The sequence below is a fragment of the Neolamprologus multifasciatus genome, chromosome 23 (assembly GCF_963576455.1).
Source record: "Neolamprologus multifasciatus chromosome 23, fNeoMul1.2, whole genome shotgun sequence".
Taxonomy (NCBI): domain Eukaryota; kingdom Metazoa; phylum Chordata; class Actinopteri; order Cichliformes; family Cichlidae; genus Neolamprologus; species Neolamprologus multifasciatus.
The window spans coordinates 22,671,759-22,695,215 of NC_140460.1; the positions used below are offsets into that span (position 1 = coordinate 22,671,759).

The following is a 23,457-nucleotide window of genomic DNA, read 5'->3' on the forward strand; positions in this document are numbered from 1 at the left end:
AATCGTGTATTTAGTTCAGAATTGCTGGCAGCAGGTGTTTCTTGTGTACTGTGTACTATATGAGAACTGTGTGCCTCTCACCATTGTGATAACTACAAATGGGCATCAGAAAGGAGCTTCCAAAAAGTACTGTGTCAGTTTAAAATGTTTTGTTTTCTCTCTTTTTCCATTTACATTGTGTTTTGAACCTGCTACAGATTCCTTGTTTACACACAACCCTTTCCGCTGCATGTAAATCCAGGTCCTCCTTTTCTTTTCCTGTGTCGTTGTCTCCTGCTTCTCCCAGACATCACACTCCTCTCCCTGTCACTTTAGGCTTCGGCTGTCAGATGAGAACCCTGGACAGTGGCATCGGCACCTTCCCTCTCCCCGATTCTGTCACCCGGGCCAGCGGTCGCCACATCCCTAAATCTGAATCCAGCCCCGAGGGGGTGACCGGCGGCTCCTCTGAGCTCGATCGGGAGCCTCCCTCTTCTCACCCTGACCCCTCACAACCTGATGTGAAAGTGCCTTCCCTTTCAAAACCCCACCCGCATGTCTCTATGAGCATGGGTCACTCCCTGTCTGACCCCACTGTGACCTGCAGCAACGACAACGCCCAGGACACCCAGAGCCGCCTGCCCAAATTAGCATCCTCAGGTAAGACAGGAATATTAACTGTAAACAAATGCCTCACAACATAGCCTTCTTTTTCCTGTTTGTAGACCCTTCATAGTATTGACCGGTCATTTTAAGTGGAATGGCAACCCGTTGAGTCGAGTCCCCTGTGGCATCGCAGACAAGTTGTACTCATTGGTGTAGAGTGAATCAGATTGACTGCAACATGATGGGAGTTTCATAAATTAGAAGCAGTTACTTACAAACTTTTGCTGAGAGCGATTGCAGTCAGCCAGAGCTGGTCTCGGATCGTTTGGAGACAGGTTGCCTTCCAATAAGCAACCTGTTTAATCGTCTTGTGATTGAAACTGTTTCCTTAGAAGTTGAGGGCATTGCACAATCAACCTCTGGGGAACCAATTGGTTGCTGCTAACTACTTGCATTCGGTCACCAAATGCAAAAGAAAAGAATCAATGCAAACACTGGGCACCCACCAATTTTTCCTAAATGGAATGAGGTTGTAGTCCTGAATGGAAATCTGTGGAAGATGTTTTTGAAACAGTAGAGATGGCGATTGCCCAAAAAGGCCAACTGTTTGCTTTGAAACAGTCAAAGTGGAGAATATACCCAGTTAATCGTGTTGTTACACTGACATGAGTGCATCGGTATTGGATTAAACACCTAACCAAAATATCAGCCAAGTAAATATGGCTGGCTAGTTTGTGAATCTCTTGGATGAATATTTGATTCATAGTTAATCTGCCTTTCAGGCCAAATGAAAAAATCCACTACAATGACAGCAGTTTCATTTCTGAAGATTTTCCTTCAATGTTTCAAGTGATGGTTGATGATTTTCTGCGGTATATCTACCTGCAGTCACCCTAGCTTGTGCATTCACTTGTATAAGCATTACATTTACAACTTGCAGTGCTTCTTAAATCAAAGCAAAGGTGCCAGCCTCATTTATATCTTACAGATAATAGATGTCTGGCTTTATTAATCTAATATATCACTGATACTCATCAGTGCTTTGTACTGTTAGCTTTGTACAGCACTTTTTTTCTTTAAATTAACTTGAAGGTCATCAGAGCTGCCAGGATGTGGCACCACAATAGAAAGAACAGTGCTTTTCATTGTGCTTTTCAGGCTATTCATGTTTTCCATCGAGGTCACAGTGGAAATAAATTTAAATCCATGCCTGTAAACGTTACCGTTATCATGTTTGATGGACAAAAAGCCTAGGCTCGAAAGCCTCAGACAGTTTATTTACCTTTCAGGAAGTTAAGTGAAGTATTGAATGTCACTGTACTTTATGTTAATGCATTTTTCTCCTGACTGCTCAAGGGCTCCCGAGGAGCAGACAAGAGGAAGCCGTTTGGTTTATTAAACTCTGATTAAAAGAAGAACCTTGTTTGTTCAGCTAATTCAGAGACTAATGCATCAACACTGACATCTGATACTCAGTTGAGATAGTAGAAAGCCATACACTCCCACTCCCCGAGGAAAACCAACAAATGCAATTAGATAGGCGCGTCACCGCAGCCATAGATCATAAAGCACCTTCTGCCTCAGCGTCGGCCATGATGCACGGCAGAACTGCGGAGGGTAGCATGCAATCAGATGGCTAATTAAAGCTACAATAACATGCAGGGATGAGTGCTCACACCCGGAGATTTATGCTTACAAGACATTAGGCGGCATCTCGTTCACCCCAGTGCTGCGGTGTCACTGCAGAGGCAGGAATCTGAGGCAAAACTACAAACATAAAGTGGCTTCTGTTGAGTCTTCCCTGTGAAACAAGTTGATTAGGAAAGCCTTAACAGTAAACTGTACGTCTTTATCACAAGTTTTACCTCTTTGTCCTTTCCTTCATCATTATAAAAAATTCAAAAACAGTAAAGGATACCTGAACAGACAGAACGTCTGTCACATTGTTTGTTTCGTAATGGGTGAGAGGAAGAAGGGGAAAGGACTTTTATGATCTCCATGCAGATTTCTCAGATGGAGACAGAACACGAGCCAAAAGCAGCCCGTTATTGTAATGCAGCTGAAAGAGAGGTTTCTGAATGCGAGACAATTAAACTGGCGTCTGACAGCACTGGGTAGAGTGATAATAAGACGGCCCGACGTCATTTGGGGACGACAGCTGAAAGCTGTTCTGTTGGCTGCCAGGAGTCGTGGATGGAGCAGTCACAGGGTGGACGCTGTTAATGTTTCATTCAGATATGCGAATGGGAAATGGGTTTGTAGCCAGCTGGATGGTTTTCGACTGAATGGATGTACAAGATGTATTCATCCCGTGGTTCATCAGCCTGTCAGCTAAAGGAGAAATTACCACGAGAGTTACAGTGGTCTTTCCCTGCTCCACTCCCACGTCTATCTGCCCTACGTCCAAATATGTTGCAGTTTGTAGTTTATAAGTAAAAGTCCTTTTCGATTGTCGCTCTGAAGTATTTGACTGTTCCTCAAATGACTGTCGTGGTAGACTTCTGACTTGCTAGCTTTACAGCTGTTTCTCCTGTTTGTGCGGTAGCATCTAGCTGGCTAGCAAACCATTCCTTCTGTTTTGTTGCTGAACAGCCTCTAGTTGAATTATTACCACTTTTTGGCAGCAGTGGCACATTACACCCTATCAGGCACATCGATTAGCACAGAAAATATATCCATTTTAAGAGATTGTTTGTTATAAACTTCCTGCATCATTTCTCTTGTATATCCCTCGATTTCTAGATGCAATCCAGACAAAGAGGTTGAGTTTTTGTGCCCCACGCAGCAACATCTCAGGTTCCACTGAGGACAAAGAGACAGAAGCAGAGAGGAAGATGAAATCCAAGGACCATGATATGCTGGGCGTAAGTCGTTTACACTTAGTCTAAGTTGACATATTTGTGGTTCTTAAAGGGACTCTAGAGATACCCAGACACTGTCTCAAACTTTACACAGTTTCAAAGATGAAATTCTTTCATTACCTGCAGAGTTGAAAATGGTCATTGCTTGTTTTTGAGTAATGAGGTAATAAAGTGGTGGCCACACACTAGCATTTTTCCCACTAATGTCACCAGGGAGGCTGTATACTTACCAACTGTTGAGGGTAACGTGTTGTGAAGGAGCTTCTTAGAAATATCTGTTTTTGTTGCAGTTAATTACTTTTGAATTAAGCAGTTACAGTTTTTTAATGCGTTTCTTCAGCGCTGCTAAGCTAGTGAGATGGCAGAAAAGACAGCCTTTTCTTCATGCAAGTATTCACTTTATTTTGAATATATAGTTGAAAGGAGACAATAACTGCATCACAGTGAAATGCAGTGTGCGTGTGTTGAGAAGAATAATGATGGCCGTGCTGCAGCTACACAGCATCAGTGCCTAGCTTTTAGGTCAGCTGAAACTGTCACTCCAAGGGGGATTAATTAGCTTGTTGCTGATTATGTAGTAGAGGAGAATACATTCAGATGTAGAAGTCCGGTAGGATATACTCCAATCTGACAACATAACCAACATGCACAAGCTAATTATTACCTTTATTTAACCAGTAAGTCCCATTGAGATCAAAGAAATCTGGCCAATATCTACAGCATGATGTGCAGTGTACAGATACTCACACAATCACTTCACTGGTTAAAGTGTGTTTAGAATCAGATGTTTCTGCAGTTAGTCCATGTCAAAGGTGCACAGGAAGAAAATTAAAAGAAAAAGAGTAACCCAGAAGTACTGTAAACTTTACTCTCCTCAGCAGGTAAGATCACACAGGCCCAGAGACTGGTCTGCAACCTCGTGGCAACCTCCAAAAAATGCGTAGTCTCCTCACTTACATTCCAGAAGGCTTTTTATGTGACAGTTAATAGTCTCTGTTTCTGGTTTGTGTCACGCTTTTCACAGTTTCACTACCATTTAGCAAGTAGTTGAGAAGTGCAACTGCTGCAACCACTAGAGACCAAAGCAATCAAAAGGAGGTTACTCCCCAAGCACAGTAAACCTCTTTGCAACTAGTTTCACCTAGAAAGCAACTTTCAGCAGCCAATTGCCAACAAAGTTATTCTTGGTTGCCAGGGGGGTTGTCGACCAAACTCTAGACCTGTGTGACTGAGGTCTTATAGACCTGGGATGCAAATAGTGCTTTTCTAGGGTTACTGACCGCTCCAAGCACCTTTACACTACAAGACACATTCATATGCACTAACGTAGTGCCTTATTACATGCTGTTTAGGTGCTTTAGCACTACATCAGGGGCATTTATAGGGTTAGTATAGTTGCTAAGGGGACACTTTGACACTTTGGGATTGGGATCTATGGCTCCCAACCAGTCTCCAGGCCTTTGTGACTCTGTAACATTACCAACTGTTTTATAATGTTGCAAATAACTTATAAAAGTAAGCTTTCTCAAAACTGTAGGTATCTACATATGAATAACTAAATTTGCTACTGAGCTAAAAAAAAAAGAGAGAAGGTTAAACACCACTTTGCTTTGCAAAAAGTTAACTTAGTCATGAGGGCTATATTTAAAGTTTTTTCCTGGTATCTTCTCTGTGCAAAAACCAGACTGCATAATAGCGCTCGTATGGCTTTGAAGGCGCATATGTCTCTGATTTAAAATTACTTTTTTGTTGTCCGTGAATAGGAAAGAGCCTTGCGAGTGTGCACGTACTCAGGCAGCAGCAGCGACACTGAGACTGAACCCGAGGGGACGGGAAGCACTTTGGGCTCGCCGCAAAAGACCCTGATCAACAGAGCTAAGAGGAATGACTCAGGTGTGGTTGAAAGTTGTAGTCTTTAGTTGTAGTTGTAGTCTTTCATGAAGCTTCCTCAGTCGTTATCTTTTGTAGAAGTTGGATCAAGTTTAACAAAAAATGCCTTTTTTGTGAATCTGTTTCCTGCGTTTCTAGTCGAGCAGAATGAGGACACCCTGAAGAGAAGAAGTGTGGAAAAATCCTTGTCAATCATGGACTACTACCAACACGACATGTTCTCGCACCTGGAGAAGGACAGCAGGAAGATTTCGCAGTACAACCTGCTGCACAAGGAGTCAGCCCTTGATGGAAAAGCAGGAGAAAGGCTCAGTGTGAGTATTCAAACTCCTCATTGTTTCCCCGCTAATCAGATTCGCTCATTAACAGCTGTTTTACAGGCTTGCTGCCGATTCCCATCAAGCATTTTATTCGTGTTAAACCTTCCTGTCCAGGAAGCCGTCCAGTAGGTCACTTTCTAAGTGTTTAAATTTGGAGGGTGAACGTTCTGTATATTAATAGTTATTATTGATTGGTAGGCCTCAGAATACCATTAGAAAGAGAAAATGCACTACGCCCTGTGTTTGTTGTTCTAGGATAAATCAATTGGCTCTTAGCGTAGCCCAAAAAGAGGCACTTTAAAGTGTTAAAAGCCGTGCAGCTCCCAGATGTATGCTTCTTTATTCAGCATAAAGAGGATGAGTATTGAGTCACAAAAACGGCGCCTGACCTCAATGAAAGTCTTCCCAGGATGGAAGATGCATAATTTTGCTTTCCTTGCAGCAGAGGCAGAGGGAGGAAGAATAAATTGGACCGTTAGGATTCTTGTATGTCGCAAACTTTGGCAAGGAGATTCCTCAGATGGTCAGACTCCCGAAGCACAAGAGCTCTTTCAAAGTCACTAAAACTCCAAGGGTTTTTCTTTTTTCTTCTCGCTGGAGTTGTTTGCGCTCCCAAGGTTTTTCTCTTTGGCCGTTTGGAATCGTTTACAGATTTTCACGGAAAAAATCCGCCTAATTGCTTTCGATCGCCTCACCCTCTTGTGTCAGCGGGTATTTGCCTACAAGTATTTAACACTGCTGAATGACAAATTAGAATCAGAGACCATGAAATGGCCTGCAGCCTGCAATATGCCGGCTCCGTGGGACAAACTCTCTTACAGTGCACCTGCCCCAGCAGCAGCAGCCCTGACATAAAAATCCATAATTTAAAAAAAAAAGGCCTGAGTTAGCACGACTTTTTAAGAAAAACTATTGTCTATTAGAGATGGGGGAGAAAAATCTCAATTTATGGTGTGGGCTGGTTCTCGACCTCTGAAGTCATCTTGGAATTTAAAATGAGATCAGATCGAATCTATTTGTAATCATTTACACCCACAAATTAGAATAAATAAAGCATTTTTTTTTTGAATTTAGATCTCATTCCCACCATTAAACAGTCAAGTTTTGTTGTGCACATGCAGCCTCCATCTGAACCACGCTGCAGATTATTATGACAAATTGCGCTTTGTTTAGGTGATGCAGTGAGTCCAGGGTGATTCAGCAAGTAAACACACACCTGAGTGTCCTGAGAGCGGCACTCGAGCACAAATGAATCCCCCCTAAGCTCCGAGGTCAGTTTGCTGACTCTGCCAAGTCAAGCAAAAGCAGCGTTTTGATCAAGTATTACATTATTGTACAGAGGCCGAGTCGCCATTTAACAAAGCAAAGTTCAGCGACTCCACTCGAACTACAAGCAAGGAAACAGGAAGAGAGAGATTTCTGATTCTGATCCGAGTCCCGGTGGAGAGGCAAAGCATCGAACGGGAAGTTTTTGAAGTGGCGCTGTGCGGCCGAGCTGCAAGCACAGCTCCATTAGCCCACACGCAACGGACTCAAACAGGACAAGCAAGGCTGTGTTTGTCTCATCCTCAGACCTGCCTGTCATGTAATTGGATGCGCAAGGCTACGTTTCCCAGTTGAGCATTGGCTTGCAATACTTACAGGGACTGCTGCAATAATGTGAGGTCAGAAGTTCAACCCCTGAAACACCCAAGAAGCACGCCTTGTCAGAGTGAAACCCGTGAAAACTTGCTGTCATAAAGCTGCTCAACTTTCTTTAAAAAGCTGCTTAGTATTGTTTCACAGCTGTGAGATTATATTAGTCTGTGGATGTACCTAATTCTAATATTCACGTGTTTTTGAGCACGTACTTTAGGCCCAAAGATGCAATGGCCCCAAATGCAGTTTATCAATAGGCCTACATTGTACAGTAATACAGCGATAATGAGTGTTAGCTGCTACCACTTGGGAGTAATGGCCTTGTGTGTCGTAGCGTTGGAGGTTTATGAACTGATCCAAGAGATTAAAGAAACAGCTTCCTCAATAATATATCAATGTTTAGCTGACACTGTCATGAGGAGTCATTTACTTGTAGACCACTTTGCAGGTTTCTAACTCTAATTTCAAGACACTTTGTTTTTGGTATGAAATGTGTCGTATTTTTCTGCTATTTGTATTATGGTAGTCATGTTTACTGCAAAAAGTTCAAATAAAGCAGCAACTTCCATGCATGAATAACAAAAACAACGACATTTCAGAAACTGCAGTTTCTCTACTGGCTCTGAAAATGACTCGTTCCCCATAGACTTCCAGTTTTACAGAAGAAATAAACAACTTTCCACCCAGCAGCTAAAAACTGTTTTTATGGTTTTAACCAATTTTCCCCCAATTTAAGAGCCTGGCTGCTTTCACTGGAAGGTGGGTGCCAACGCAAGTATCCACACCTGTCTGCTAGGCTAACCAAATAATGTGACGAATGATATCTGTTCCTGCTACCTTTAGCTTACATCTCAAGTCCCATTTCTCTCGAGGTAAAGCTGGTTGTTTGTTAATCCAAAGGTTAGTGGTTTGCATGTCAAACTGTCCTTGAGCGAGATACTGACCCCAAGCTGTCCCAATTTAGAACTCCTCGAACGAATGTTAGACAAAGTGCTTAAAGTACTTGTAATACCTGTTTTTTGGTACGCCTTTAGTACCAACTGAGTTTGATTATGTCTATTGCTACAAGACAGGATGGATCTATGCATGCGTGGGCCCTGTGATTGGCTGATACTGACTAGGTATTTGGATTAATGAGCAGTTAAACACACGTACCTAATGAAGTCACCGGTGAGTGGAAGTACCAGTCCATGTAAAATGTGACTTTTCAAACCCAGGGAGACAAATCCAGATGAAGAGGAAGTCTGATTAGCTTTAATAAAAGGTAAAAGGTGTTTCAAATGCAACAACAGCACACCTGAGTTTGTCTAAACTTTTTCTTAGGTACAAATAGTATCGTAAACTTACAGTTTTTAGACAAAGCACCAATAAAAAACCCAAAATACAAATAAAAAAAGAGCAGCTGTAAAATTTTACCTGTAAAGTTTGACTCCACCTTACTACTGCTGCATAGTAAATTTACTTACTCCCATGGGAACCCACTTACTGAAGCATCCTATCGCACTGTGTACGTTTGCTGTGATTTTACTAGTAGCTCATTCCACTGATTTCAAACTTCTGCGTTAAAATAAGCATTCGTGTCAACAATAACCTTATTCGTCAGCCGTGAACCGGCCGTAATGATGGATGACTGCTTCTGAACCCATTTACCCCGCATTATTCCTCTGAAAAAGACAATCTATCCGAGTGTCATCACCTCCTCACCCCTGGCTGTGCACGTCCACACCTGTGCGGCCGCTCTCCTTTTGTCGTGGCTTGGGAGCATTTGACTGTCACCGGCTTTAGTTTGGGGAAGTTTGGTTGCTGGTAGCGGGCCTGTGTCAGAGCCCCGTGATTTAAGCGCCTTTAATAACCTTTCACAAACACTCAGGAGAGTGATGTAAAGCTCAGCGGCTCCCATCAGGGCCCTCACAGCCCGTGCTGGCCTCCCATTCATCATCCTGACAGCACCTGACAGCCCTGCTAACGGCATCCCCCGCCCCCTTCTCCTTTCTATCCTCTCCTTCCTCCCAGTCTCTCTTTCTCCCACGTGTCTTTGCCTGTCTTCCCCTTCAGTTTTGCCCCTCTCTATTTCTGCCTCCCATACAACTCTCTTTGTCTTTCTTCAAAGTTGACTTCGCCCACTTTCGCTCTAAACAGGTTTCCTTTGTCTCCTTCTGTCTTGTTTTTGTCCTCCTTGAATTAACTTTTGTGCTTTTATTGCTTTTCCTGCTTACTCATTACTTTCCCCCCTTTATTTCCACACTTTGTCTGGGATATTGCTGCAGGAAAACAGCATCAGAACTTGTGCCAAGGTGTGGCATTGGTGATATTCCTGTGGCCCAGGTCCAAACAAAACCCTTCTGTGTAGCACAAATCAGCAGACTCCTCAAGTGTGGAACAGCTTGTTACCTTGGGCAGTAATTACATGGTGAGGGTTAGGGGAACATTTCAGTTGACATGCAGTTTGAAATAAGGCCGCTAGATAACCAAAACTGCATCAGTGTACAAATAAATATCAGCAGCAGGAATATGCGCTTCCACCTCTGTCACTGTCAGGCTGATAGCATCGCCAGAGTCAGATGGAAAAGACCCCGAAATAGAAAGCGAGAAGCCGCCATCGCGCTTCCACCACACTGGCCCGCGATCAAATTACTCGCACAGTGGTGACAGCAAAGACAACACATAGCCTGAGACAATAAATAAGTTATATTAACATTTCCCCTCCCACCACCACTGTTGTCCTCATTGTAAAGTAACCTAGACGCTACGATCACACGATGCATGGACACGAAGTTGCTGAAATTCTGTCAGCAACAATAGAAAATGAGTTTTCCAATTATTTCTCCCTCCAAACTTTTCTCAAATCTGACACTGACCAAACTTGTGATTTGTTGCCTCCTTTCAGCACAGTTCACACTGAATACACTTTCACGTCATTGAAACTGGCCATGAATAGTTTCTAATAACCATTCAACACCCAGCTTGATGTCTGTCCACAGCTGCTCTGATTTTCTTGCAGATAACATGGGAAAAAATTGTTTTGTTAGTATTAACACAAATCTCGCTTCGTAATGCCTCCATGTGCTGAATACAGATCTGCTTCTATGAATTTTTTTTCTCATCACATCCTTTCGGCAAACTTAAATGCCAGCAGTGGACTTGTTGCTTTCATTTGAGGATGAACAAATAACATCTATGTCAAAGTCCTTGAGCTCTCAATCTTGGCTCGTGGTGACAGGAAGGTTTTCTAATTGGTTTACAGTGCAGATAATAATATCTGTCATCTTATTGCAATAAACCAGACAAAAGAAGCAAGTCAATCCTCCATATACATTCATGTTAAAAATACATGCTATTCAGGAGAAATAAACATGTTTGCAGCGTGTTACGAAACTAAACTAAACTAGATGAGTGTTCCTTTAATCCACCTATTTTAATTGTATTACGGTTCAAAGTTATGCAGTATTAAAGCATCATCTACGTATAAATATATAATGATGAACCATGAATGTACATACCAGCATAGCCATACGTTTGACACTCACTGATATGTCAGTAAATGGCAGTCGTTGCAATTTACGTCTGGACCAACTGCTTTGCATCAGCTGCTTTATTAAATAGAAAAACAAGAATAATATAGTTATAAATATGCACTGATTAGCAGTGTTGGTCAAGTTACTTGAAAAAAGTAATCAGTAACTAATTACTGATTACTTCCCCCAAAAAGTAATCCCGTTACTTTACTGATTACTTATTTTCAAAAGTAATTAATTACTTAGTTACTTAGTTACTTTTTAAAAACACGATTTACAACCTGAATAGGTGATAAAGTGATAGATCTTTCAGCCCAATTCTACTTTTTCTGCATAATCCATCATACAAAATGTAATCAAATGGAAAAGTCCCTTTTAAAAACTTGTTTTATTAGTTTTAATCTTTTAACTTTATGCATCAAGTAAAAATTTAATTATATGCACCAGTCTCTGACTGGAAGAAATTTGTTTAATATTTAAAACTTATTTTCTGCACATTCCAGCACATAAAATTTTTTTTTTTGTGTGTTAACACTCACTCTTTCAAATAGATGCAAGTAAAACACAGCAGAAAATAAATAACTCAGCGGTCCTTTTGCTCTATTTTCACCTGTAAAGCAGGAGTTGGGTAGGCGGAGGTTTACCCTGGTGCAGGTGTGCCGCAGCGGTCAGTGGAAGAATCCGCGAGTTTCTCTGTGAGTTTCCCATTACGTCGTTGCGTACTCTGTGTTTGCTTGGAAGTTTAGGAGTTTTTTTTCGCTGTAAAAATAAGTTTTCTTCCCATGCACAACGGACACTAATGTTTTTGTCACTTTTTATGGAATCAAACTCAAAATAAGGTCAGTACTTCCGCGCTTTAAACGCTGCACACTGCACGCTCACACTCTCTCCCGCACTCCCGCACGCATATGTTATCCATTGTTGATCTGCACACAGCTGTTGTCACGAACGTTGCACTCGCTTACGTCACTGTCATGAGACATTCTCGCAAAAACTCACGGTTTTAGTAACGCAGCGTTCCTACGGGAAAGTAACGGTAATCTAATTACTGTTTTTGCAATAGTAATCCCTTACTTTACTCGTTACTTGAAAAAAGTAATCGGGTTACAGTAACGCGTTACTGCCCATCTCTGCTGATTAGTGTGTAATTATGTTTTCTAACAAACTGCAACTGCAGACTCAAGATATGAGGCGTTATGCCAATGTTTTATTATATGAGAACGTGTCCTCTCCACCAAAGAAGCAGAAACGCGAAGGAAAGAGTAAACGCAAACAACATTTTAATAAAATGTTATCCTCAAGCCTTATCTCCTGAACACTAACACGCAAAAATGTGCATAAATATACTCATTTATTCCTGATACTGTTATTATCAGCACATTAGATATGTGATGCTCCTGTCTCTGGACATCTGACAATGAGCTCGCTAAACAGCAGCAACAGCTGGTTATAAGCTAACTTTATGCCAGCTAATGTTAGGCTTGAGAGTCCTAAAAATCACACTTTCCCTCTGATAACAGTTAACCTGCTCCCCCCAACCGGCTTCCAACCCGGCGACAGGGCCCTGTCCATTCCGGGGGCTGTCCACGCCTCCAGCAGTGGCAGCGACTCTGGTCTTGAGGCCGGCCACCACCGGCTGGCTCCATCACCGCCAGCAGCTGGCTCCATCACCGCCAGCAGCTGGCTCCATCACCGCCGCTGCTGGAGGCGGCGGTGATGCTGGAGGCGGCCACCTGGCGAGCCAGCACGGCCCTGCAGGCACGGTCGTGAACCCCCACTCACTGGCGGCTGGACCGGCGTCTGTTGTGTTGGAACAGCTGGTGTCTCGCTCTCGGCCCCAGGTCGCGCGGGAGCCCCCTGAAACGGGGACCTCCATTGCCTCCGGCTGGAGCAGCTGCTCCACTGTTTCCGGCTGGACAGGACCCTTGTTCACATCCTCCGTCACTGCCGCCTCCGCTCCCGGCTCGAGCAGCACCTCACGCGGCTCCTCTTCCTCTGGCCGGCACAGACCCTCGCGCGCCTCGTCTGCCGCCTCCGGTTGGAACGGATCCTCCACCGCTCCTGGCAGTAACAGCCCTTCACCCGGCTGTTCCCCCTCTTCCGGCAGGCGCGGACCCCCACGCGCCATGTCCACCACCTCCGGCTCCCGAGATGCCCCACCCGGCTCCTCCACCGCTTCCACACCGTCAGGATACACCGGCGGCGGCGATGCTGACCAGGCTTGGAGCAGCATCGCCAGGTTCGCCATTCTGTCCAGGTGACGCTCGGTCTGGACCCGCAGCTCTTCCTGCTGGGACGCACCTCCTCCGCCTGCTCCCGCTGGGTGGCCTCCATCTCGGCCACCCTCTGGGCCAGTTCCTCCCTCTGGCTTGGTTTTAGGCCCGCCGTGCCGCATCCTGGGTTTCGACACCAATGTGGTGCGAATAAGGCACGACGGGACCACATATCGTTATTTTGAGCCATCTTTATTTGCTGCGGCTGCAGCTCACAGGCTGTCAGCTGCACATGAACCACACCACAAACCCTATACCAACCCCTGAGTCCCCGTGTTTTACAGTTTTTCTCCATTGGTTTGGCTCATTTCTTTAAACAGAAATTACATTCTCAAAACTCTAAGATCATTTGGCAAAACACTCTTACAGTTTAGCACAACACTATAGCTCACCTGCAAAAGCTCATATCTCTTCCAAAACTGTTCACTCAGGCTTCAATCTAAATCCCTTTCTCATTTAAACAGTCAGTGTCTCCAAAATAGCAAAGATCCTTCTCAATAGCTTTGGCTCATTTCTCGACACAGATCGGACATTCTCATCATTCTTGGTGCTTTTGTCAAAATAAACCTGGATGGTTGATCACAACAACATGGTCCACCTGCAAAAGCTCATATCTCCCCTAAAACAGTTCACTCATGTGTCAAAACTACATTTCTTTCTAATCTGAATAGTCAGTGCCCCCAAAATGCATCATCCCTTTGGCATTGTGTGAGTACTGCCATACAAAATGTTTAGATGTTTTGTCACTATGGCAGAGGACCAACAATATACCACAGAAAAGAGTAGCCTCCAAGGTTTGACATCACAGATTGCACTCACACTACCAAGGAAATGATAACCATTTTTTATTCACACGCAAAGAAAGTTTCATACATATGTAAAAAGAAAATGTACATTACAGTAGTAAATTGTATGAACACAAAATCAAAAAACAAGGACTTATTCAGTGTTCGCTGTACTCATTCTCCCGCTGCACAGTGACTGGAATACTTCTCTAAACTGTATAAATTATGTAATTCCATAGTTTACAGTAATTTGTTCAATATATTTCTTGTCATATTTAGTATCAAAACATTCCACTAGTCCTCTCCACCTGCTAGTATAGACCTACCACTGTAGGCAGATGCACACAAAATCTCTACAGTAAGTTATACATTTTTTGCCTCACGCACAGTGCCCTGTCCTATACAACATATAATTCCATCATAGATTACATAGAGTACATACCTGTTTTCCCTGCGAAAGGTTTGGATAATGGAGGAGACTGTAGAACGAGGCACATTAGGCTGCACTCGACGACCTGCCTCTGACATTGTGAGGCCATGGTTTATGACATGGTCTATAATTGTGGCCCGAATTTCATTTGGGACAGCACAGCACCTATTCCTCTCAGTCCTCCTCTTCTTCTTCTTCTTCCTCCTCTTCCTTAAGGAAGAACTTCCCCTTGTCCGTTTGCTTTGCCTTGTCTATCCATGTTCAGAGATCGGACTGGCTCTGGTCAAGCTCTATATATCTGTGTTTGGCAGCACACAATCATGGAAGACACCTGTGTGTGACACCTAGTTTCACCTGACTGTCAATGACTGTCATCAATTTATCAAATATTCAAAGAAATTCATATTTGGTATTCATGGTATTATGTTCTTGACCAATTTTGACAATTGAACAGACGGTTGTGCATGCGAGTACTTATACAATGAAATCATGCTGACATGTTTTGGAGGGAATGATCATTAGACTGAGAATCAACTAATCAGTTTAGATCTACAAGATCTATTCATTTGGAAAATGTGCTAAATGTGGGCTAACTGTATAACTGTAGGCTACTTGTACTTAATCATTTGCAAAGATGCACTGAGACTATTGAGACATGTACTAAGGCATTTGCCATTTGATAAAATGAATGAGAAATGCCATTCTGTTGTGAACATTTGCCAAGAGGTTTGGAGGTTTGTCCATGTTATTTTGAGAATGTAATTTCTGTTTCAAGAAATGAGCCAAACCAATGGAGAAAAACTGTAACACGGCGGGCGTGATTGCGGATGCCGTGCAGGTGCGTCCGCACGGCACCGCAGACCACGCCCCACCACAGTGCTGCTTTCACAACATGCTTGTGTCACCTTTGGTGCAGCTACCATACAAGGCTGTCATGCAGGCTATGAGAATTCTCTCTGTTGTGCATGTGTAGAAGGTGATGAGCAGCTGTTGGTTTGGCTCTCATCAGCCTCCTTAGAAGGTAAAGTCATTGTCTTGCCTTACCTGTGGCTGCTGATGTGTTCTCATTCCAGGAAAGGCGACCCCCCCCCCCCCCCCCTTCCCCAGGACCTCCAAGATGGCAACTGTTACTAGCTCCATCTTTTATTTACAGAGTGTGGCTATTACAATTTTGGTCATTAAAAGCTACTAAGTATAGCAGTGTGCATACAATTAGTTTGACTTCATGAGAAATCCGAAGGATTACAAATCTAAAGCATAGACGTGTAACATCTGTACGACTCAGAATATTAACATTGTAGTGGCAATTCCTTTTGTTTGAAAAATCGGGGTGATCGTGGCTCAAGAGTTGGGAGTTCGCCTTGTAATTGGAAGGTTGCTGGTTCGAGCCCCGGCTTGGACAGTCTCGGTCGTTGTGTCCTTGGGCAAGACACTTCACCTGTTGCCTACTGGTGGTGGTGGTCAGAGGGCCCGGTGGCGCCAGTGTCCGGCAGCCTCTGTCAGTGCGCCCCAGGGTGGCTGTGGTTACATTGTAGCTTACCATCACCAGTGTGTGAATGTGTGCGTGAATGGGTGAATGACTGGATATGTAAAGCGCTTTGGGGTCCTTAGGGACTAGTAAAGCGCTATATAAATACAGACCATTTACCATTTACCAAATCAAACATCCCACAATTAAAAGTCCACAAGCCACTGCTGCACTGAGAGACTATTTTGTACTCAGGCAAAAGAAGTCCATTGTCCAAACTTGAAAGTTGCGTTTTGATGGTTTATTTATCCAGTTTGGCAAGCAATAACAAGATCCAATTTTTTTGTTACCTCCTGCTGCTTCTCCTGCTCTGGTAAAAAACCATAGGCCCACCCCAGTGCATGCTGGTCCTATACCAGTTGCTTTATTTATAGAAAACAAAATGGCCCTACAGCTCTTCCTGACTAATTTAACAAAGTAACATCAAACAAACTTTGAAACAAAATATTAACCAACAAATAAACCCCAAAATATAAGTAAACTAACAACAAACTTTAACTAATTTCAAAATAATAAAAAATAAGAACAAATAGCTCCAACAAACGTAAAGAGGGAAAAATACATAACAGCATGGGAAAACGAGAAAATGTTTCTTGCTTGAGCCTTAATAAAAGACCCTTTCACTCAGCTTTTGTAGCAAGCAGGTCTGCTGAATTTGAGTTTAGACATCCTATTACTGGCATGTGATGCAGAACCAATTGCTGATTCGGGCTCTCGTGTTTTCAAGAAGGAAGCTCTCACTGAGACGTCCGCCTGGAGCCTGAGTTATGTGTGGAGCCATCATTTTGGCTGCGCCCGCAGGTGGTACAGAGACCTGCACCGGGAAGCTTCGATCTGCTGGTAATTGTGTTCCTCCGAAATCAAACCCAATCAGCGATAACACAGCCAATCCCCCTTTCTTTTCTCTCCTCTTGTTTCTGACGAATGGAGGCTGGCTGAGAGAATCAGCATCTGAAGACTGTTTTTCACTGTCGCACAACTAATCACAGATTCACGTTGTGCACTCTTTTTTTTGCCCCCAGGCCGTTTAATGACAGTTCTTTTCTTTTTTGTACAGCTGACAAAAATCTGACACAAAAATAGGACAGCTATGAAAAAGCACGCGTGGGTGTCGAATTAAAACTCGTCCGGTCTAATCTGCATTCAGCACCTGTTTTTAATTTGGAAGTTAACCTCCGCACCTGCCAAAAAAAAAAAAAAAAAGCTGCTCCTGTGTGTCAGATGTGAGTCACACGTCACCTCTGGGCACATTTTTCCTTTAATATTTCTTTTGATTCCGGCCTCTTTACAAATTTATGACGACTCCGCCTCCCAACAAAGGTCACCGTGCAGATTAATGGGCCTCGATGGGATGTTAGGGTTTTGTGTTGATTCTGCATCGGTCACAATATGAGGTGATTACTTTCATTTTTAGCCTTCCTGTTTAACTTTTCAGGCATTTTCTTTTACATTTGCATGTTTAAAACTCTTCCAGGATTTGATGCTCTTATGAGACCTGCTGCATTTAGAGGCAAATGATTTCCTCTCTTCCCTCTCAATCCTTTCCTCATCATGACATAGTTTACACCTGGGTTGGCACGTGAATGTAATTAGGTTGTTAGTAAGAGAACAAACTGAGAAGACTTCACTAATGTTTCACTATAGAGCAGTGACACCCCTGTATCGAGCACGAACAGCTGTCACTGCATACATCTACAGAAGCACCACATCACCAAACGTAGAATATTTTGATAAGATAAGAGATGAGGCTACTTGATAAGGAGAAAAACATCCTAGATCAGGCTGCAGCAGGAAATAGAAGAAACCCTAGATGGGCACACTTCCATTACATACAGACCTTAGAATGAATTAAAAATATAAATAATAAAAAAATTTATTAAAATAAGCTGTTCAATCAATGGTTTAACAGACAACAGGACTAATTAATTAATTAACAGCTGTGCTTACATAAAGGGACACGTGACTTCAGCTTCTTGTACATTGATGCTATGAGCCTGCTCCTGCTCTGTGGCTGGAGATGTCAACCCTGTGGACTAGACTAACAGCAACAGGCTCATGTGAAACTTTCACCCTACAGTATATTAATTAGGCTGGGATATAGCAGCATTATGAACATAGACATTTTTACAGAGTAAACAAAAAGGTGAGCTAATGTCTCCTTAGGTCACCAACTTTTACATATTGTTAAATCAGAAATAACCAAATTAAACTTTTTTCGTTGTGGCTTCTTTGATAAAAAGGAGAAATTCCTTGCTTTATGACTTATTAGATCAAACCCTTTTGTTTTTTATTTAGGTGGAACTTGTGTAATAAAGGCTGTGAAAGCATGTATTTATGGCCAAGTAAGACAAATGTGATTACGTTTTCAGTGTGATAAGAGGCAGATGAGACCTTCATATTAAGGGGAACTTTTAAAGATCTCTGTGTGTGCGTGACCCTTGCAGTAAGAGTTTGCATGGGCCAAATTGTGCTAATAAAGTTCAGTGGTGTATGTGTTTGTGCTCCTTGTGTGAAGTAGTTCTGGATTTATGTCCGAGGGGAGATACAGCTCGCAGCTAAATGCTAAACGGTCCAGGTTTGGAGGGTCTCTAGAGGTTGTCCAGCCCCTGCAGCTACTCCTCTGTGTACTTACCCCTGCAAAAAGCACCTATGAAGATAGCTGCTGTGCTCCCAGGCTCGATTTGTTGCAGAAATAAAGTTGTTTACAGCCTCTGAGGAGGTGTTTTGATGCTGAGGGGTACAGTAACTAGCTTGTTAAAGTGTCTTTTGAGACACGCATTAAAAAGATACTGGGAAGCAGGTACATTATGAATAAGAACAGACTATTTGTAGGTGTATGTGTTGTGTTGCTTTCCCTCTGAAGGGATTATTTTACTCTGTGATTGTGTGGCAATGGGTCATATGACAGTGAAGCAGACGGCTAATGCATGTTTTTACAGTTTTTGTAGCTGAGTTAGCTAAAGGTGTGTTTCTTGGTCCGGCACATTTTGGCATCAGCTAAGAGATGAAACCACTCCTGCTAATTGAAGCAGTGTCAACAAACAGCAGCTTTTTTACTAATGTAATCCTACAAAGCAGATGGTCAGAGGTAATGCAAAAGAAATAATAACGTTGAATGGCACAGTTAATGTAGCAGGAAGAGTGCTGGGGGGACCAAATTCCCTGCGATGAATGCCTGCCAGCACCCAAGACGTACATTTGGTCGTTGAGCGTGACAAAAATCTCAATATAGATCACTGTCATACTCACTGTTGTTAGAGTAGAGACAGGGCAGCGCAAAAGTTCACACTGCAGCTTTTACCGTAACATAAACTAGCGTGTATTTGCTCTTCATTAACAGACGTTCCTTTCTCTCTGCAGAAAGAGATTCCCATGGAGAAGATGCCCGTCAGCGCAAGCCAGCCGCTCTCTCTCGACTTCTCTTTGGAGTCCTTAAACAAGCTGAATCAGAGCAGCTCCAGCAGCCTGTACCCGGACACAGGCTCGGGCGGCCGCAGAGCTGACTGCCACGCCGACGGGGGGAAGAGCGGGGAGAGCTGCTTCAAAGGAGACGAGGCCTCGTCCTCCTCCAGTTTCACGAGCAGGCCCGGGGTGGATCCCGTGGGCTCCCTTAGTGACTCGCTGTACGACAGCTTCTCTTCCTGCACCAGCCAGGGATCCAACGAAGTCTGAAAAAGCAGGGCTGTAGAGATGGAGTCCAGTTTTCAAGACATTTCTCTTACATCTTTGGACTCCTCAAGTCTTTCTTTGGGTTTCAGATTCTGTCCTTCTTATTGGAAATCATGCCTTGATTGGCTGGAGGTTGAACGACACAGTGGACCTATGGAGTGGATTTTTGTGTAGATTACATCTGTTTTTCTAGGGGATTACCCCTAACAGGGTTGGGCGATACATTAACATTTTCTGCCACATCTCCACAACGAATTATTTTGGCAAACTGAGGTACACCTTAGCATCTTAAAGCAGCCATTCCCAAATTAAAAATATATATTAATTAAAAAACTATCAATTTGAAGTGGCATCGTTTTGGAAAGCCGACATTTTAAAATGTTTGTATTTATTTATTGTAAACGCCCAAACTTTGGGAACCACAGATGGGATAACAGCAACTCTATTAAACAATTAGGGTAGAAAACCAGGAACATTTGGCATGTCAGTGAAAAACTTTGATATCTGTGTACAGCTTTCCACTCTTGCTCATAAAACCTCCAGAAAGTAAGGAGCTATTGCACTTTAGTTAATTATTTACAGCAACATTATAAAAGGTGGACGTACTTCCGAGTATAACAAAATAAATAAAGAAATAAAGCCAACGCAGAAGTGCCTTAAACCTGCATTATTCTTTAATAACCACCAGGAAATGCAGACGTGTAGTTCCAGAAAGTTGTCCTGTAGAAGTCTATGGGAAAATAACCCAGAGACAACATAAGTAAACACTTTTGTGATGAGTTTATTAGCTCACTTGCTTAATTTGGGTCATACTCAGTAAATATTTAAGTCCATTCTGTACATTCTTTGAAGTTTAATGATTATCCGGGGTGTGCCATGTCCGTCGCTCGTCAACTGCAGTTTAAAAACATCGGAAGTTTGAACTTCTGAAACCAATGGGTGATGTTACCATAGCCATGTCCATCTTTTATACCATGGCTATTCAACTACGAAGTTAGTTGGGCCAGATTTTCAAACCGAGGAATTTATCTGGGCCAGATTTTTTTTTTTGAAGCCAGTAAGCAGCAGATCATGATCAATTTCAAATCCACACAACTGTATTGAAAAACAAGTAATTTTTTTTATTCCTTTTCCCCAGTAAATCTGGTGACCTCTCACAAATGCACACCAAAAGGTCCATTTAAAAAAAAGGGAGCTATAACTAAACTATTTTTTGCACATTTGAAATAATAATAATAATAACAAAAACATTTTGATAATTCCCTTTCAAATTAAAATAAATATTTCGCTGACCACTCACTTTTCCTGCCATGGATGGAGCCCCATCCGTCACAAGTATACAGACACGCCTCATATCCAGACCATTTTCCTCAAAAAGAGCTGAAATCTTCTCAAACATTATTTCGCCAGCTGTGTGTCCCTCTAACGGTAGTAAGCCGAGCAATTTCCCATCCAAAAAACGGACATATACGCACAACTGTGCATTATCAGTTCTGTCTGTGATCTCCTGCTATAGACATTACATCAGTTTTCTTCAGGTCATCTAACAGCATTTCAAACTCGTCTGACGCCAGATCCTCTACTCTACGAATATTTGAACTGTCCTACAGGGGTACGTTTTTACTAGCAGATGTCACACTTACTTTAATTTTTTCATCACTTTTCACCACATCCACCACGGCCAGCATGCAGTATTTCACTGTTTCAGGATCTGTGAAAGGCCTTTTCTTCTTCGCCAAGAAGCAAACACGAAGGGAAGCTGCTGCAGCTTTCTCTTGGGCTGTACAGGACCCTCATCATGGTAGTACAACTCCGGTTGTAAGATTATTAAACTCGGTAAAAGTATTTGTCAGTCCAGGCAGGGTTAAACCGACAGTTTTCATTGTCAATTTTGCGCTTTTGGAGTGAGAAAGACATGCTGTTGTCGCATCATATATTACGATGATTGTTTAATATGTTTACATCATGGTGCATTGTAGGTTAAATATTGCTAGGCTACTAGGAGTGTTGCATTCACAGTCTACACTACGCTGTAGGAATTTTTATTTTTTTTAATTTATTTTTTTAAATTAATTAATGAATAAATTTTTTGCGTTTTCTCTGTGTTTCTGCCAGGACCACAGGCAGGGCCACTCGCAGGTTGCTTCTGGGCCGCATTTGGCCCGCGGGCCACCATTTGAATAGGCTTGTTTTATACTGTCTACGGTTGCAACGCAGAAAATTAGCAAACTAAAATGTCAAAAATCTCCCGCAATAATACAACCACCAATCATCTGAGCCGGTCACTGTCCTATCGCCCAGCCCTAAACACTAGTTTGTTTATTTTCTTCTTTTTTCTCAGCCTTGCAAAAAATGTCTTGGTTTTGGTTTGGATCTGCTCTTGATTCCCTCTCAACCTTCAGCTAATCTTGGAAAGGACTTGTCTCAGTTACAGCCCTGCCATGAAAGGACGAGTGCCGGTCCTCTCTGCCTACAACAAGAAGCACTTAGAAGAGCTACAGACGCGAGGATGAATCCTCAACCTAAAAAAGAAAAGAAAAAAACAGGACTTTTAAAGGTTTGGCTTGGGTGTGGTGGACTGGACAGCAATACACGTTTGTATCATTAGTGACCACCCCTCCTCCTCTTCCTCCCACCATGCTGGGGTACTTCTTATCATTGCACTGTAACAAATACTGTACAAAGATGTGTAAAATAAAAGAAAACACGACAAGCAGAATGGGCAATATTTGCATAAAACTCCATGTTTGAAACTCCTTTAAAACCCAAGGTGTCATTTTATGGATTGCTGCTATGGACAACGCCCATTGAAAAGTTACCCCCCAAAAAAAGAAAAAAAACCCCACCTGATTCATCTTTGTCTACTCTCTTGAAGCAATATTTTTCAAAGAAATAATTAAAGTTTTCTTTATTTTTTAGTCATTTTTTATCATTTTAATCTTGTTGTGTTTTTCCTTAAGCAGTTAAACACCCAGTGGTGGCAAACTATCTCCGCAGCTTCTCTAACGAGGACGTTTCCACATGGTACATGAATTAATGAGACCAGGTACAGATAAAACAAGCAAATATAAGGTGTCGTCGCCCGTAGCTCAGGGAACATACTGGACTAAAGTCGATTGTAAAAATGAAAACGCAGCCATCGGGAAAGCGTAGACAAATGGCTCTCCAAGCATCCAAACGTAGTCTCATGTAGCATAACATACCCAAACTCTCCAAAACCTCAGCTTTCCTCTCGTGGCTGTATATTATGTTGTATATATTAAAAAAAATATAAGTTAATATCAGAACGGGCATTGCTGATCGATATATATGCAAGTAAGAACAAAAAGAAAGTAAAAAGATGTAAATTGTTTGCCAATCGTTCAACCTGTTTTATGTCTGCTGTTTGGCGTCTTGTGTTTTCTTTCGGGGGTTCTTTATCTTCTTCTTCTTCTTCTTCTTGTTTTTAAAAAAAGTAAAAATATTATTTTGATCAATAAGAGCTCACACTAAAATGTTTTTTATCACTTTATTTTAAGAGACATATTTGAACTTTAGGAGGACTTATGCCAAATTTCTCTCTGGAATTTGACCAGCTGGTGCTAATCAACAGAGCCAACTGTGTGTTTTCGATTTTTCTATGAAACTGTTAATATTGTATGAAGAGAGTCTGAAGAGGACTTGTGTATTTTTCTAGATGTCCAGTATTTATACCCACATTTTGTACTGTCAGACTGTAGTGTGATTGTCATGCTTCACCTCTTTCCTTAAACCTTCCTTTGTAAAGAGAAAGTTACCAGCAGTGTTACTTTGGTAATTAATATTATTGTTATTATTATTATTACTGTGTGCAATTTGTCTGTTACACTAGACTTTAATGCTATATTTTATGTAACTATTTCCTAAATAAATACGAGAAACTATTTCCTATTTCAACCTGAGCTGCAGGATGTCTGTGTGTTTTTCTGAGCAATATAGTGAAGG

General features: G+C 42.3%; 1 protein-coding gene across 12 annotated transcripts in view; it reads left to right on the forward strand.

The window, feature by feature from the left end:
* Positions 1-23,403, forward strand: part of LOC146491542 (nck-associated protein 5-like) — a 183,288-nt gene extending 159,885 nt beyond the window's left edge. For 10 of the 12 annotated variants that reach the window (XM_085152009.1, XM_085152010.1, XM_085152013.1 and 7 more), the window contains 5 exons: positions 316-639; positions 3,328-3,449; positions 5,210-5,339; positions 5,475-5,650; positions 19,186-23,403. In XM_085152009.1, the coding sequence (XP_085008135.1) occupies positions 316-639; positions 3,328-3,449; positions 5,210-5,339; positions 5,475-5,650; positions 19,186-19,497 (1,064 nt within the window). In that variant the 3' untranslated portion in view covers positions 19,498-23,403. Of the gene's footprint in view, positions 1-197; positions 640-3,327; positions 3,450-5,209; positions 5,340-5,474; positions 11,161-19,185 lie in introns of those variants that run through there. The other 2 variants (XM_085152014.1, XM_085152021.1) reach the window with 2 other exon arrangements.
* The last annotated feature ends 54 nt before the right edge of the window (positions 23,404-23,457 follow it).